General features: G+C 39.4%; 1 protein-coding gene across 4 annotated transcripts in view; it reads right to left on the bottom strand.

The window, feature by feature from the left end:
• MKLN1 (muskelin 1) overlaps nucleotides 1–18,462 on the bottom strand; it is a 365,625-nt gene that overhangs the window by 12,075 nt on the left and 335,088 nt on the right. For 2 of the 4 annotated variants that reach the window (XM_053609581.1, XM_053609579.1), the window contains one exon: nucleotides 15,323–15,672. The exons of 1 other annotated variant lie outside the window; for it this stretch is intronic. In XM_053609581.1, the coding sequence (XP_053465556.1) occupies nucleotides 15,551–15,672 (122 nt within the window). In that variant the 3' untranslated portion in view covers nucleotides 15,323–15,550. Of the gene's footprint in view, nucleotides 1–15,322; nucleotides 15,673–18,462 lie in introns of those variants that run through there. One more of the 4 variants, XM_053609582.1, reaches the window with a different exon arrangement.

Here is an 18,462-nt window from a genome sequence, read left to right as displayed (position 1 = left end):
CCAAGTAAGGCTAGGGAGGGTACGAAAGCAAAAATAGGAATCTCAATGGTCTTCTACGTTTCCTCGTAGTCGGTTCAGATCTAAGATGCACACGAACAGTTCTTTCTACCAAGAAACAGTTTTGAATGAATTTTCATATACATGACTTCCTTGAGCAGGACTAAAGGTCTAAGGGAACAGACGGGGAGGCAGAGAGGGCAAGAGTGAAACAATAGCCTTGTTTTTGTCTTTATCACTAGCTGATTCCTTGGGGTCTGCTGAAAACCCAACACTGAGTGAAAGGAGGAAATTATTGTTGGATGTGGGTCTTTTTGTTATTATGTCAAACACTGCCCAGGAAATGGGGAGCATGTGTTTTAGAGGACAGGGGTCTGAAGTACACTGGAATTTACTGAGAAACTTGTTTGTAAAGACTATGGTTAATTATTGCATTTTCTTACAAAACTATATTTTGGGAAATAGTATACTGTTGATTAAAGTGTTTTTGTGTAAATTGGTTCACGCTCTCGTATTTTTCTTTGACTTAAATTCTTGTGCATAAGCGTGCACTGACTGGACATCAGCTCACGCCTCTGAGCACAGCAACCTCTGCCCTTAGTTACACTTGAACTCTGCAGGCCCAGTAGGAGAGTGAAGGGGGGATCCTACAGATGGTGACAGTTCTCCACATTATCTCAGTCTATCCTGGTCACAGTGTCCAAAAGAACCTCATTTCCCCACAAGACATTTCATTAATGTTTTACTTCCCTCCATCTCTGGCTCAGATTCAGTTGTAAGCTACAACCACCTGATGAACCCTGATCAGGTATGAAAATACTAGGAACAGACAAAACAAATACAAACATAAAAATCAAAGAGGTTCTGTTTTTTCTGGCCCGGTTTCTGCCCACAAGAACCTTATGCCTGTCCCTCCTCCGGGCATGAAGGAGGCTAAGAGAAGGGGTTATTAAGAGAGAGTTCCGATTCTCTGCGTCTCCCAGCATGGTACTGTCATCACTCCCAACTCGCAGAAGGGAAAGTGTCAGGTAAATCTGGTTCTCTTCTTTGTCAGACAAAAATGTCTTATTTGCCTAGCATCTTATAGTTTGCCAACCATTTTCATCTGTCTCACCAGGAACTGTCACCACTCTACACAGGGAAGTCAGGTGCAAATTCACACCTGTAATCCTAGCACTTTGGAGGCTGAGGTGGGAGGATCCCTTAAGCTTAGGAGTTGGAGACAAGCCTAAGCAAGAGTGAGACTCTGTCTCCTCTAAAAATAGAAAAACTAGCCATGTGTTTTGTCAGGTGCCTATAGTTGCACCTACTTGGGAGGCTGAGGCCATGGCACTCAACCCAGGGTGACGGAGTGAGACTGTTTCAAAAAAAAAAAAATGGCAGCACCAGACCTTGATTCTATCTTTTCACTCTTTAGTCCTATATTCTTTTCTTAACACACTAATGCTTAAGTTCCAACCAAAAAAAAATACATTTCTAGAACGCAACTACTGTTACAATATAATTTTCCTTTCATAAGGGAGTTCTGAAAGGCGGTTACACCCTGAAGGGAAGGCCAGAGCTGGGCCAAGGGTATTTTGAGGTTAACTTCAAGAGTGTGCCAAGGATACAGAGAGAAGTCCAAGTACCAGGAACTCACATAAGAGCCTGGTCATGTTCAAGGCAAACTGTTCTAGGAGACTGACTCATAGTTTATCACTGGCCACATATTAGACTCAAGACTCCATTCACTTCCTGAGTGGGTGGGTCACTGACCCTGCTCCCTGTCCTGTCCACTAAGAGGAGCGACTCTTTATGTTTATTGTGCTTCTGGTCACTCCAATATCCCCATTCTAGAAGCTCCCTCCCAAACCACTTACTTCCTCTGTACTCCAAAGGAAAAAAAGTAAAAAGAACAGGACCAGCCACTGTAATTAACACTAGTGACAAATACTGAGGTAGTGTTTCTTCGAAGACCTTGGCATTCTAGCAAACCTAGCATCTGCTGCCATTATTTACTCAACAGAGAAAGGGAAGTTAAGACTGCTTAACACTAGACAGAAGTCACTAGTGTTGTGGAACCAGGATTCCTCATCCCTCCTGGAGTACCCACACTATGGCCCTCATTGAGGGGGCAGCTATATAATGCATGCTGTGGGCATTGCCAAGAACCCTGGTCTCCCGGGCGGCGCCTGTGGCTCAGTTGGTAAGGCGCCGGCCCCATATGCTGAGGGTTGCGGGTTCGGGCCTGGCCCCAGCCAAACTGCAACAAAAAAATAGCCGGGCGTTGTGGCGGGTGCCTGTAGTCCCAGTTGCTCGGGAGGCTGAGGCAAGAGAATTGCGTAAGCCCAAGAGTTAGAGGTTGCTGTGAGCTGTGTGTCGCCACGGCACTCTACCCGAGGGCGGTACAGTGAGACTCTGTCTCTACAAAAAAAAAAAAAAAAAAAAAGAACCCTGGTCTCCCAACTTAAGAGTTTTCCAACCATCTAAACTTACTAGCACAGCACTGGATGGGCTACTTTTGCCTAGTTTTTAATTTTCTTTTCCTTAAGACTATCTCTGGCAAGGATATACATGTAACTGACTATTTTTGCTTTTCCAGGGTGAGAGCCCACAGGAGGAAAGTCCCCTGTGGATAACACAGTGAGGCTATAGAGAAAGGACAGTAGGCCAACTCTGCTGCCCCACCCTCCCTATGCCACAGAAAGTCCCAAGCTTCACTATCCTCCTCCTTTTCTCCTTCCAAGACACGTAGAAGACAAAGGAAGACCTGGGACAACACCCAGTGTTAAGGAGAAACATTACCAACTTGTATCTAAACTTAACACCACAAGAGCCCGCAAAATTTGGTCTTCCCAGTCACACCTTAAAAACCTTAACAATGATAAAGGATCTTGCCTTCATTAACAGGATTTTTTTTTTTTCAATTTCTCTGAACTTCATGGTTGTCATTTAAAAGAAGTTAAGTATGGGCATCAGTCATAGATGCTCGATGTTCTTCCTTGTACAATTAGAGACCCCCCTAAAGTAGCAATTTTCCAGTCTCTAGGTCTCCACACTCACTGGCCTGGGACAGCTGTCATCTCATCTGTGTTTAGCACCAAAGCGCCTTTGCTTATTGCTGTCTTACCGCCAGAAGACAGCGACAAATATCATTAACGGTGGTATCGCACATTTTGATCCTTTTGATTTAATTCTCTGGAGGATTCACCAAGGAAAGGCCAATTCCTTACCTTACCACTGCACCTCACGCTTTCCTGTTATGAGAACACAAAGAAATGCTACTTTTGAGCCAGACTCAAAGCACACCCTGGAAATGAAAGCCATGCAGTTAAGGTATGGATTGTATCATTTGATTTGTAAATTGAGAGAACAATCCCTATTTTGAATGAAATGAGTTGCCAACTCCAGAATGCAGGACCATAAAGCCAAGAAAATACAGATGATGAAGACCCATCACTGACAGTAGGTCTGGAGAGCTCGCGCTACTCAGCCCTGACAATTAGTGCCTTTATCTGGAGTATTTCTCAGTTTTTTCCCAGGGTTTGGCCCTTAAAGTTTCTTTTCCCTCACTGGGGAGGGAGACCCAAACTTTTCCAAACTTTGTAACACCTTTGCATTCTTTTCCTGTACTATCTTTTCTACAATTAATTACTATTTCAGTTCAATTTTTTTTTCTCCTAGTTCCTAGCTTATAGAAGCATGTGCTTGTTAAAGAAATCTTGGAAAACACAAGCCCAAATTTACACAAATAAAATAAGGCTGCTCATTAGCAGGAGACAATAAAACATCATTTCATGAAATTAGCAATGTTCTTTAAAAATGGAAACTCCCCCTAGTCTTTGTTAAGCTTGACCAGTACTTCTTTGAGAACTGACTCAAAGGCCCTTGTGTGGTGTTCTTGACACCTGAATAAAATTCACCTTTCTTTTTTTTTTTTTGTAGAGACAGAGTCTCACTGTACTGCCCTCGGGTAGAGTGCCGTGGCGTCACACGGCTCACAGTCACCTCTAACTCTTGGGCTTACGCGATTCTCTTGCCTCAGCCTCCCAAGTAACTGGGACTACAGGCGCCCGCCACAACGCCCGGCTATTTTTTTGTTGCAGTTTGGCCGGGGCTGGGTTTGAACCCGCCACCCTCGGCATATGGGGCCGGCGCCCTACTCACTGAGCCACAGGCGCCGCCCCGCCTTTCTTAGGAAAAAACATAGCAACTGTGAAGTATGCAAACATCTTAAAAGTTGACTTCAAAAATAGTTTTAGCAAACAGAAGAGACACATTCTGTCCATATATAACTTTTTATTAAGAAAATGAACAAAATACATTCTTTCTCCATATGTACATTACATACAACATAATTCTACAACTGCGATTGTTCAGCAGATCACTCATTTATTTATTCACAAGGTAGTGTTACCACATATACCAAAACTGGGATCGGAAAATTATTTGTACTAAAAAAAAAAAAAAAAATCCTATAAAGTTCATACAGATTGGATGAAAGTAAGACAAACCAGAGGGGACCACGGGGGAGTGGGGAAGACTACAGAACACCACAGAGCCCAACAGCAACTTGAACAATTAATGCTGGAAGGGGTCCCACACCCCAAACCCACTTCCGTGTGAAAGCTCCACTGGCTTGTGCCAGCTGTCCAGAGTTCCCTCATGATTTCTATTTAGGAAAGACTTAGGGACTTTAGGTCACAGTCCTAACTCCACACTGCCAAAGAAGAGGGGGCAAAGGAGTGGAACAAAACAAAACTGCAGTTTTCTCCTCCCGCATTAAGGAGTCTCATTTGAAATATTATTTAGGTGTAAAACTTCTGAGTCTTGGTTGATGTGCAGAGAAGTATGTTTTTGAGAGACATATGCGCAAGGATGGTATCGTGTTTCATGGACTCTGCATGCTCATTTTATCTGTTTTTCTTTTTTTTTTTTGCAGTTTTTGGCCGGGGCTGGGTTTGAACCCGCCACCTCCTATATATAGTGCTGGCACCCTACTCCTTTGAGCCACAGGCGCTGCCCAGATCTGTTTTTCTTTTGCTTTGCTTTTCTCTGCCTTTCTGTGAGTTTAATCAGGGCCATATAAAAAAGTCCATTATAAACAAAAGGCTCCTACTGGTATGAATATGCCCCTTAAGCCCATAACAGTGCATAAAGGGCTTAAACATTCAAATGAGTCTTAGGGATGAAATTCCCAATAACCTGGGCAAGGCAGCTCTCTGTAGCTTCGGTAATATCTTATATCCACAGTTCAGGCTTACAGAGGCATATCAACAAGATTACTTTCAGACTGTCCATCTAGAAAAGGGTAATGCTTAAAGGAATGTAAGTAAGGGTGGGGACGTATGCTTGCAGCTTGGTCCTTCCCTCCATGTCGTAAAAAAGATAACGAGAATGGCTATGTTAATTTTTTTTAAAAAGCTTTTCTAGCCTTTACCATGTGTGGTAATGGAAAGAAGTTAGGAAAAATAAAGAGGTCTCATCAGTTAATAGTGGTTTTCCTTCTTTATACTTAGCAATTTCCTAAATTTCTATGATAAGCATTTTTATAATCACAAGAATCAGTAACTGTTATCATGAGATATATAACATAAATATCATAAAAGATATTTAACATTCTCCAACTTTCAGAAGAGCTGGGTGCTGTAACACCACACTTCCAGTCCAGGAGATGTTCCTGCAAAGAGGAGTTATCCACAGCATTAACCAACAGCCTGGAGAGATGGATTCTATTGGCTATGGAAGGAGCCGGGTTTATTTTCTCTATTGAATTTCCAGTCCAACTTTGGTTTTGAGGATCTATCTTTATTGGAAGGGATCTTAATTTCTGGCTACCATGTACTTCTAATTTATAAAAGATTTGACTTAACAAAAATTCTAACATCTTTCCAAAGCTACTTATAAATATGCCATTCTGAAAAGATGGAGTACTGTTTGTTCTAAGACCAAAATAAGAAAAGGAGGTCCTTGGCTTTCCTGACCTTGTCTTCTGAAGCTGAAAACTCAACTGTAGGTACTTTTGGAGTCATGGCAAGGGAAAAAAACATTTTTTTTTTTTTGAGACAGAGTTCCACTCTGTTGCCTCAGGCTACAGAGACATGGCATCATCATAACTCACGCAACCTCAAACTCCTGAGCTGAAGTGATCCACCAGCCTCAGCCTCCTGAGTAGCTGGGACTACAGGTGCCCATCAAAATGCCCAGCTAATTTTATTTTTTGAGACGGAGTTTCACTTTGTCAACCTCAGTAGAGTGCAATGGGGTCATAGCTCACGGCAACCTCAAACTCTTGGGCTCAAGCGATTCTCTTGCCTCAGCCTCCCAACACCTGGCTATTTTTAGAGCTCAGCTGGTCTCGAACCTGTGAGCTCAGGCAATCCACCCACCCTGGCCTCCCAAGTGTTGGGATTACAGGCATGACACACCCGGTAGCTGGCCCTGCCCAGCTATTTTTTTTTTTTTTTTCTGAGACAGAGTCTCACTATTGTTGCCCTCAGTAGAGTGCTGTGATATCACAGCTCACAGCAACCTCAAACTCTTGGGCTTAAGTGATTCTCTTACCTCAGCCTCCCGAGTAGCTGGGACTATAGGCGCCCGCCACAATGCCTGGTTATTTTTTGTTGAGGTTGTCGTCATTGTTGTTTAGCTGGCCTGAGCTGGGTTCAAACCCGCCAGCCTCAGTGTACATGGCTGGCTCTGTAATCACTGTGCTACGGGCACGGAGCCTAATTTTTCTATTTTTAGTAGAGATGGGGTCTCACTCTTTCTCAGGCTGGTCTCCAACTCCTGAGCTCAAGCGATCCTCAGCCTCCCGGAGTGTTAGGATTACAGGAGTGAGCCACCATGCCCAGCCTAGAAAAAAGTTCTTTAAAAAGAAAATTATACTACATATCTGTATAGATAGATAGATAATCTGCCCATAAAGTATAGATAATCTGTCCCTAAAGTAATCTTCTCATAGGAAACTGTCACATTATTGTGCCTCTTCTAAACTACACTGAAGACTACACGTAAAGGATAATTAATACTATACTATCTAATTTTAATTCATTTCAAAGACATTCCACACAAATAAAAAAAGTAGACTGGCTTAAAGAATAACATAATCACAGCATCTCTTGCCCAGGCTAAATGTAATGCTGAGAAAAGGAAGTACACTTTTCTTTCTTTTTTTTTTTTTTTTTTTACAAATAAGGAAGAAAACCGTTTACGACTGATCAGCTGCCAAAATCATTTTTCTGGGATTTTTCTGGGAAAGGAAAAAAATATCAAGGAGGAGATCAAATACATGACTTTTAAAAAAACATTTCTTACCCCATAGAAGCCTACTCATAATTAACCTTTTGGACTTTGATATCCTATTGCTGAATTTGAGGTTGGCCTAAAAATTATTTTTGTCTGTCTTGTAACTTTGTATTCAGTGCTTCTATAAGTATAGATAACATGTATCTGTAAAATTAAACCAAGCCTTTATAAAAATACAAGTAGCCTAGAACTTCCAAAGTAGGCACTTAAAAACATCAAGCCACTTATCTTTCCCTCAATTTCTCACCTTTCATCACAACTCCAGCAACTACAATGCAATACACCAGAACAGTCACTTGCAATCATCTGGGGGCATGGCCCTGATGGTGTTAAGATCCTTTGCTTTGTTACAACAGAATTTATAAAACTCTGCTAGCTGTAGAAGGATTGGGGCTTAGTCTAGACACCTTGTCTAATTTAATCAATCATGTTACAGATGTGGAGACTTAAAGAATTATCCAAAATTATTAAACATTTCTAATGCCAACTCTAGAACTCATTTCTTGGGAGAGCAGAATAAACAGATACCCGACCCTCTTCCCAGAATTACATATAATTCATTTATTTTAAAGCACAGAAACTAGTATAAGTTCAATTCTGTACGGGATATAAGTTATACATGAAATTACAATTTTCTTCTATTTTAAAGGGCGCAACCAAATGACATTAACTAAACAAAGACTTCCTTAAGATTTATTAACAAAGGAGAGAAATAAAGCTCAAATTTGGCTACTTGAGCAATTCCTTAATCATGCACACAGACCTGTTATGCCACACTCTGAGTGTTTCTCCTTCCTGCCAATTAATTTGGCATTCATTATGTATTGAATGAAACAGAAGAATGATAATCTCCTCAGGCTGGTATTTGTGTGGCAGACAGCTCAGATATCTAAACTAACTGCTATGAATGCTGGCATCCCAGATGGTACAGAGCCATGCTGCAGCAAGACTCAAACTCAGTGAATAAGCAAGTCCTCAGGGAGCCCAAAAGCTGCGTATTAAAATATCTTACTGCTGGTTTTCCCTTTGGATTCTTATCAAGGAACTGGCTGTGCATAAGAAACTGTTCACTAGTTTAAGATCTAGTGCCCATTAGACTGGGCGTTATGTTTTAAGATCTCTAACAGCTAGTTAGGAGAAGGGGAGAAAGGTAACTTAATCAAGAAACACTGCTTCCCTAAGACTATACAGATTAAGTGAATATTCTAGAAACATGAACCTTGAGCTCTTTTGATAGTCTTCTTCCTAACAGCTCATTAATAAAATTTGTTTTAGAGTTAGAAATGAAGATCTTTTTTTTTTTCTTAAGAGACAGAGTCTCACTTTCTTGCCCTTGGTAGAGTGCCATGGCATCACAGCTCACAGCAACCTCCAGTTCTCGGGCTTAGGTGATTCTCTTCCCTCAGCCTCCCGAATAGCTGGGACTACAGGCACCCGCCACAACGCCCAGCTATTTTTTTGTTGCAGTTTGGCTGGGGCCAGGTTTGAACCCACCACCCTCGGTATACGGGGCCCGCGCCCTACTCACTGAGCCACAGGCGCCGCCCTCAAGATCTTTCTTTTTCATTTAGATTTGTGGGCCTTCAAATTCATCAGTAAAATGCTATTTTTCCTTCTCTAACACATCCTCATTTTCTTCTCCAGCTCTGTTCCTGAGGTTTGGAACTTCCAAGTCAAAATGCCTTAGATAAGCAAAAGAAGACACTGCACAGAAATGTTTCAAGTTCACTGAGGCTGTATGAAGAGCAGTGACAAGGAAGACACGCCATTTCATAACTGTAGGTGGTATCTTAGAACTGGTCTACTTTTCTACCAAACCTTTCCCCCTTTCTGTTGTTTATTCCATAGCTCTCAGATAATATCCACAAAAAACTGTTTTTAAGCAAGTTTGGCAGTGTGTTGGGATATGAGAGGATATTAGAAAATCTTATTTCCAAATAATGACTTTAATGTAGAAGATAAAGTAGAACCTTTCTTTGACTCTGTGTTTTCAAGTTGTGAATTGCTGCAGTTTAAGGTAAGAATCTATCTCAAGAAAAAAGAGTGATAGAGTTTCTCATGAGAGCATTTCTCTCTGTACCACTAGAAAATCTAATTTATTACAATCTCTAATGACTTCTTAGGTTACAGGCTATGGAAGCTACAGTTAGATGATTTTATCAGTGCCTATGACTGGAATAAGATTTAGTTATTTGGGATTGGAGCTAAACTCTCATTCTTGAGGGAGAGAGACATTTAAGAGGCTGCATTATTTTTATTTAAGAAAAAAAAAGGAATACCAATCATTTCATGGCAATCAAAAATAGTCTTAATCTTTAGTTATATCAGAAATTGAGTCAATTCTTAACACAAATTCCAACGAAAGCAGAAAATTGATAGTACTCACAGGCAGAAACAGGAAGAAAAAAAGGCTAAAAAAATACACATATATGCATAGAAAAAAACACAATAGGGTAAATAGAAATTCTGGTGGTATGCTGAATTCCGGGAGTTCTCTTACGAAACTTGGACTTTACCAAATATAACAATAGTTCTTAGTGCCAAGAAAAGAAGCCATTAAGGCTGCCATAGCCATTATTACTACCCCTAAATGAAAATGACTCAAATATTTTTATCACAATATCTGAATGTTACTAATTCTTTAATAATACACAATTCTTTTATTTTTTTTTTTTTTGCAGTTTTTTTTGCCAGGGCTGGGTTTGAACCTGCCACCTCTGGCATATGGAACCAGCGCCCTACTCCTTGAGCTACAGGTGCCGCCCAATAATACACAATTCTTAATTTCACTACTCTCTTGTCATATCCAAGGGTAATAGGGCATGTTTGCCTCAAAATGATTCTAACCTTTTTTACCCCACGCAGTACAAAGCGCCTAAGCAATGCCATAGAAAATCTATAAAGTCTGGGGCTAAAAAAGTCAAGAATAAAGTTAAATTAGCTAAAAAAATACATGAAAACATAATTCACAGTATTGGGGGGACAAGAGGAAATCAAAGTTTAAAACATTCGTGTATAAAAAAAATCTCTAAGATAGCATTTATTGAAGAAAAGAGCATTTGGTGAAAAATCAATCAATCAAGAAATCAACAAAGCAATAATGAGCCCCCCCCAAAAAAAACAATGGCAACATTATTCATCTGAGCTAGTCAGTTCCATATTACTTCAAAAAACTTGGAAACATCTACTTTCAACTGACATACGTCTAGACTAGAAGTGGTAGCTAGCTAAGTCATTTCAGCATTAAAACAAATCATAGGGACACATAAACAATAAAAAAAACCATAAAAGAATTAGTTATTTGTCTAAGAAAGAAAACAAGTCTTTGAGTGAAAGTGCCCAGAGTTTTAACCTACAAGTGCTGCCATATGCTGACTTCTATAATACCCTTCCAGCAACTGTACATTTTTTCTGTGGGAGCCTGCAATTTCCAGATTGAGGACTATTTTAGGAATTTAAAACTTGGTGAAAACTCAGGCAAGAAGTTTTGTAAAGGGCTGAGATTATAGATGAATGTGGAATTTTAAGGAAAAAAGGATTGGCAAGCGGGATGACTTTGTTTGCAATACACATCATAAAAATATGCTCCTACAGAAATCACATCAAACCATAATTCTCAAATGTTGGGCAACATTCAACCAGCTAAGGATTTCATACAGCTTTTAATCAGGAAATGGTCAAATGACCCAGTGAATTTTATGTAATGTTAAGAATAATTACAGGGTAACTTCTTCATGTAATTACCACGAAACTAAGTATAATTCAGAGAATAAAATCAGAAACATACTCCTAAGTGCTTTTTGATCCCTTAAGCACCATTCTTAATCTCTCACTTAATGAAAAACTAGTTTTTGTTTCTAAAATTTAAAACTATTTTATTAAATGAAATTAATGTAGAGATCAACTGGAATGATAAGCTTCCGGCCATTTATATACAATATACATATTTCGGCCAAGGGTGTATTTTTTTTATAAGCTTAAATTATCAGGCTCTATCTAAACCCCAAAAGCCTTTCTGTGATAAACCAGTGACTTAATTTTCTAATTTTTTATATCAGTTTTTACTTATTAGACACAGACAGGTCAGTTTAGTATAAAAGAAAACTAGGTCTAAGAAGATGAACTTGAGTACACAATACTGTCAGTTTCAGCACAAAGGTAGATACCCAAATCTGAATTCCTCTGCTTGAATAAGAGGGTGATATACTCCTGAATTAATCAACCTGGCCATTCGAAGTCTCTGTTATTTCATAAAATAAAATGCAAATGCATATGAGAAGTATCTTGCAAATCAGATCATTTCTTCTGAACTACAAGCACTAAAATTAATATTAGAGATCTAGTTTATTTCCAGTTGAAAACAATATATTCCACTGGGAAAGAGAGAAACAAGAATGAAACTGAAGTTAGGGATAATAAAAATGAGCAGATTTGGTGCCCGTATCTCAGTGGTTAAGGAACTGGCCACATGCCCCGGGGCTGGTGGGTTCAAACCTGGCCCGGATCTGCTAAATGACAACTATAACAACAACAAAATAGCCGGGCGTTGTGGCGGCCGCCTGTAGTCCCAGACTTGGGAGGCTGAGGCAAGAGAATAGCGAGCACAAGAGTTTGTGGTTGCTGTGAGCTATGACCACTACAGCACTCTACCAAGGATGACAAAGCGAGACTCTGTCTCAAATAAATAAATAAATAAAATAAAATGAGAAAACCGTATTATCACTTAATTAATGTATCTAAAACATTAGCCAGGTATTTCAACAACTGAGGACTAACCTAACCTAGAATGAAAGAATTTTTAAGTAGTAAAGCATACATGGGACAGGCATGATGGCTCATGCCTGCAATTTCAGGACTTGGGGAGGCTGAAGTGGGAGGATTGCTTGAGGCCAGGAATGTTAGACCAGCTTGGGGAACACAGTGAGACTCCCATCTCTACAAAAGTAAACAATTAGCTGAGTGAGGTGGAGTGAGCCTGTAGTCCTACTCTGTTCAAGGTGTGCTCCCAAAGATGCGCTAGGTCTTATTTTCAGGGGACATCTTATCTTTCCTGTAAGTAGGTCTTATTTTCGGGAAAACAGGGTAGCTATTCATGGGGCTGAGGCAGGAGGACTACCTGAGCCCAGGTATTTGAGGATGCAATGACCTATAATCATACCAATGCACTCCAACCTGGGGGACAGAGACCTTATCTATTTAAGAAAAAACAAAAAAGCATACATACTTGGCTAAACAATGTAGCTAAATACCAAATTACATTATTTAAATTATACTGATGGTACTCTTGAGAGTACAGGTAGCTCCTCACTAAACATATATCCAAGTTTCAAATCTGGGATCTGATGTCATGTTATGAGCAACGTGTCAGTCTTGGTCATTGGATATATAACGTCCTGCCTTCTTTGTGATCATTCCCAGCAGTCCCCCATTAAAGCCCTGGTACAGATTCTGACCCATCTAGTCAATTACCTCCTCAGTAAGCCTATCTCACTTAGGCAACAGTATATTCTGTGACTCAACCACATTTAAACACCATAGTGGGCCAGACACGCCTGTAATCCCAGCACTCTGGGAGGCCAAGGCGGGTTGAGTGCTTGAGTTCTGGAGTTCAAGACCAGCCCGAGCAAAAGTGAGACCCCATATCTACTAAAAATAGAAAAACTAGCCAGGTATTATAGCAGACACCTGTAGAACCAGCTACTCGGGAGGCTGAGGCAAGAGAGTTGCTTGAGCCAAAGAGTTTGAGGTTGCTGTGAGCTGTGGCATAACAGCACTCTACCTAGGGTGATGACTTGAGACTCTGTCTCAAAAAATAAAAAAAAAATAAAAAAAGTAGTGAATAAAAAGTTCTCAAAATGTAGGGGGGAAATTCCACCTAAATAAAGTGAGAAAATACGAGATTAAAACAAACATGTTTTCCAAAAACACTAGCAGAGAAGCAATTAAGGAAAAACAAAAATAAAATCACTGAGGTGAAGAACTAAGTTACCTCCAAATAATTTGGAGTCTAAGGAAATGAAAAAAATACAAACAAAGCACTTTAAAAATACACGGGGAAGGAAAGTAGAATTTCACTCAGTTAATCCTTTCAAAATGCGAGAATTCACAGTAAACAAGAGCTTTTAAATTTAGGTAATTTTATCAAGTTCCAGCTCTTCCCTAACAATCCTTCTGATTTGGACCTATCTCCACAAAATGAGATTCAAAAGGGTATAATATTAGTGATATTAATATTTTATGTTCTTAACTGTCAGGGGAATCATTTTATGGAATTGTACAAGTATGTTAAATCAACTGGTTATTTACTCAACTGTATAGTCAATTGGTTACTCTGCAACTACACAATTTGGTACTTGCTGAATTATATAGAATGCCTTTCACAAGATAAAGTACAGATGCAACTGCTTACTTAAATCACTACTGACTGCTTTGGGATTCTTGGAAGGCCAAGGAGCCCATGATTCAAGCTTACAGCTAGCAAAAATATATTTCTGTCCATCTTCAAAAGAATACCATGTAATAAAGACAGAATATAGAGGAATCTCAAAGTCTCAATCACATGACATTTTTCCAAAGTGCAGGTCAGTTTCTTTTTTCTTTGGTGAAGTCTAATCTTACCACATATGAACATATTCCATTCCATAAAGTTGTTCACTCTTAAGAGCTATTGTACTGATTGACATTTATTATGTGGAGTCTGCTTTCTGCATGGTGAGTATCAGCTGCGTACAGCACACTTTTTGAGCAAATGTGAGTGCTAGTCAGATTTCCCATACTGCATTCCACAGCACCTCATGGGAAGATAGGTACCTCTATCCCTCACAAAAAACAAAACCACGGAAAAGTTCATCTGTCATACTTTTCTGTTTCATGAAAAAAATATTTGCACCATGATTTTTCTTTTTCTCCATTTAAAAAATACTGGCCCACATGCTTAATGAAATACCTGTCAGTTGTATACTGCTGGACAACCATACCTCATTACTCTTCAAAATATTACCAATATATACAAGCAGATGTGGGGAGCCAATGAATATAAAAATAAATGAAACTGTAGCTCTAGAAATCCACCCTCCCAAATGAAAATGCTCCAAATGACAAATGGGAGCCCTGGTTCTGCACAGCTCTACTAGAGGAGAGTCATTTTCTTCCCAAACTGCTGTAAAGATACCAATAAACATACTATTCGCTACTAGAGACCTCGTGATGGTCATTTTTTTTTTTTTTTGTAGAGACGGAGTCTCACTGTACCGTCCTCGGGTAGAGTGCCATGGCGTCACACGGCTCACAGCAACCTCTAACTCTTGGGCTTACGCAATTCTCTTGCCTCAGTCTCCCGAGTAGCTGGGACTACAGGCGCCCGCCACAACGCCCGGCTATTTTTTGGTTGCAGTTTGGCCAGGGCCGGGTTTGAACCCGCCACCCTCGGTATATGGGCCGGCGCCCTCCTCACTGAGCCACAGGCGCCACCCGTGATGGTCATTTTTAAAATGGCTCTTAACGGTTCTGAACTATATAACCTCCTCAGTTTAAGGTTTCTGTGCCTCAAAGCCAGATGCTGTTGCAATATCTACCATAAAATATATCATTATAGAAATATTATATACCAATCTCAGTTAGGTGCCTGGGTCAATCTTGAGTTTTGTTTTTTAGTTCTATGGCCACTAGTGCAAACTTGAGTTCTGTCTATTGTTTAATGTAACACAAGACAACACAGACACACATATCACTTTAACATACATCACTTGTCTTACAGAACTATATACTGGTTAAGAACAAAGCAAAGAGGTAAACAAGTGACGCCACTTATAAGCAGTTGTGTGATGTGAGGTAAAGTGAAATGGGAAGGGAGAAGGAAGAAAGGAAGTCCAAGTAACCCAACAGTAACAAAATCCAAAATTCTTCTAGTGCTGGGTCTGTTAATATGCTTATTTCCCCCAATTAAAAAAATGAAATAAAAATCAGAAAAGGGTAAACTGTCTAATTTTTTCTTTTATATTCATTAATTTGTAAAAGTTAAAGAAAAATAATATATGTATTTAAATGGAAAGTATACCAATTTCACTTTATTAGCCTACTTTAGGAATAGGATGAGGAGAATGGGGTTGAGGTCAGGTATGAAGGAAGAGGGTTAAAATTTGTGATGGTAAAGATCCCTCAGAACTCTGGTGCAGTCCTCAATCATGGCAGCTCCATTGTCAGTCTACAGAGTTGCAATCCAAAGGACTGAAAGACATGTCCACTTCTGTGTCCAGTGATTCTTCAGTTACAGTGTGATGAGGTCTACCAGGTTGCCTTTAGGAGGAGTCATGCTGTCAGGAAAGAAATTTACTAAGGTGTCAAAGAGTTGAGTTCTTTGAGCATAGGTGTGATCCACATCCGAAAAGCCTGGTGAAGAGGAGATAGAAAGAAACATCTGTTGTGTTTAAAATATGTAATAGAAAACTATTATATATGAGACCAGCAGCAATGGACTTACTACATGACTGAAAAATCAAATCAGGCTTCAAAACCAGATAGACACTACTAATCTGATCCTACTTCTACCACCTGGCCATAGTATGATCTTAGGTAAATCAATTAGCCTGTGTGGCTTTTAGTCTTTCTGTTTCCTCAGCTGTAAACCTGTGATAATCCTGTTTACTTCACGGAGTTCTTGTGTAGATTCAGTGCAATTACCTGAAAAGCCCCAGCAAAGAACTGACACTTTAGTAATTAAATAATATTGATTTCTCTTCTCTTCCTCACAAGGTTTTTCCTCTGCTAGTCAACTGAAGAAATTCTACACCTGACTTTTTAATGCTTCTGAACCACTGAAATTGTTTCGATAATAAAAATATAACGATGGCTCGGCACCTGTAGCTCAAGCGGCTAGGGCACTAGCCATATACACCGGAGCTGGCGGGTTCGAATCCAGACCCAGCCTGCCAAACAACAATGACAACTGCAACAAAAAACAGCCAGGCGTTGTGGTGGGCGCCTGTAGACCCAGCTAATTGGGAGGCTGAGGCAAGAGAATCGCTTAAGCCCCAGAGTTTGAGGTTGCTTGTAAGCTGTGACAATACCGGACTCTACCCAGGGTGATAGCTTGAGACTCTGTCTCAAAAAAAAAAAATAAAAAAATCCTGGTTTCTTGTACCCTCAATGAATCCCCAACAATAAAAAAAAAAAAAAAGAAAGAAACAAAAGAAAAATAAAATAAAACAAACAAAAATATAATGAAATCAAAATGAAAAACAGCCCCGACAGCTGGAAGTACTCTCAGAGAACTGAGTGAGAACAGAGATGACTAAGGGAAAGAAATACATGTACAATATGTGTAAAATGGTATCTGGCACACAGTAATACACATTTATGTACCAGGCTCTCTACTGGGCACACATTATATGAGAAATAGAGCAATGAACTATTTTTATCCAGATAAATACTAGAATGTGGATGACAGTCTTAAAAGGTAGGGACTGTTAATTTAAAGGATTTTTTTCTCCTTTAACCTCTAGTAAATGTTTAATTTTGAAGTTCATTTCACCCAAAGGAATATTCAGTGAGATGCTTCCTTCTTTTAGTTAGCTGGCATATTGATCCCAAATGCGTCAGATTTCTTATTCACAAATAACATATTTCAATGATTAAGCAAATTATTGCCTCCCCTCCTGAAACAGTTGAGACAAGAGAGCCCTACTAAGGGCCATCAGAAACAGGAATAAAGCCATGAACATGATGTTCAGTGAAGACTATTTCAAATAGGACTGATTTTTATTGAACTTAGAATACAGTTTTAGATCCAATCTGTTTTAATCTTATAAAAGAATAGGAATAGAACATAACATTGCCAGGGGTAACAGTTTCCTGAAGGAGCATAAACAATGCCTCAAGAACAGTACATTCCTTTTTATTTTTAAAAATGTTATTTGAAGTTTGAGGGAAAATGTTTACTCCTTTGAGCTGAACTTAAATTTAACAAAGACTACTATCCTATCATAGAAATGAAAGGGAAGAAAGACTTCAAAATAGTAACAAAGATTACCTCTGGATAGTGAGGTAATCTCTTTTATTTTATGCTTTTATGAAATTTCCAAACTGTATTTTTTTTAGCTTTTTATTTTTATTTATTTATTTATTTATTTATTTTGGAGATAGGGTCTCATTTTGCTGCCCTGTGTTACCATGGTGTCTTAGCTCACAGCAACCTCAAACTGTTGGGCGTAAACAATTCTCTTGTCTTGAGTAGGTGGGACTAAAGGCGCCTGCCACAACACCTGGCTATTTCTTGTTGCAGTTGTCATTGTTGTTTAGCTGGCCTGGGCTGGGTTTGAACCCGCCAGCATTAGTGTATGTGGCTGGCGCCCTATCCACTGAGCTACGGGTGCTGCCGACACTGAAATTTTTGAAGAGCAGTTATGAGTAGAATGTGTTAGATTTGGATTCTTCACGTGTTAGATTGCTTCTTCATAATCAGACTTAGTCTATGCAGTAAGAAGCAATAACTGTGTGTCCTTCACAGTTTATTGCCTCAGAAGGTATGCAGTTATCAGTTTGTCCCAATAGTGATGATATTAACTTTTATTACCTAGTTAAGGTGGTGTATGCCAAATTTCTCCAATGTTAGGTGTTTTTTACCTTTATAGTTAAATAAACTGATGATAGGGAGATAGTTTGAGACTGTATAAATATCTGTTCCCCAACAGACCTGCGCCCACTGATTTAGCAATCACTAATGATTGTTGCTGAAACATTTTATACAGTAGTGATTTTCTAACTTTACAGTCCTTCTATAGTTGTTAGCTGATGTTCTATTCAAAGAAGAGTTTTTTCTTCCCCTCCTTCCCTTTTACTTGTTTGCATCAGTATGTATTAATCTGGGTTTGTCTCTTGTTCAATGTTATACTTATTACTGTCATCATTCATTTTGATACTCATAATTACCCCAGATTTGGCCAGTGAGAGCTCTTTTGAGTTGGCTTCTGTGTCTTTTGAAATATACCCGTTAATTTGGGGTACTACCTTACTTTCTGGTGTAGTAAGATATCCAAGTTCATCTTTACATACCTCTGGAGTCCTAATTCCTTTTAAGTGATATGAATAAATGATACGTAGAAGCCAAGATCAGCTGTGCATTAAATGTCAGGGTGTGACTGCTTCTAGACTTATGAATATATGTATTTTTATTTTTTACAA

This window comes from Nycticebus coucang, chromosome 11, assembly GCF_027406575.1.
Source record: "Nycticebus coucang isolate mNycCou1 chromosome 11, mNycCou1.pri, whole genome shotgun sequence".
NCBI classification, from domain to species: Eukaryota; Metazoa; Chordata; class Mammalia; order Primates; family Lorisidae; genus Nycticebus; species Nycticebus coucang.
This window is presented reverse-complemented; position numbering and strand designations above follow the sequence as displayed.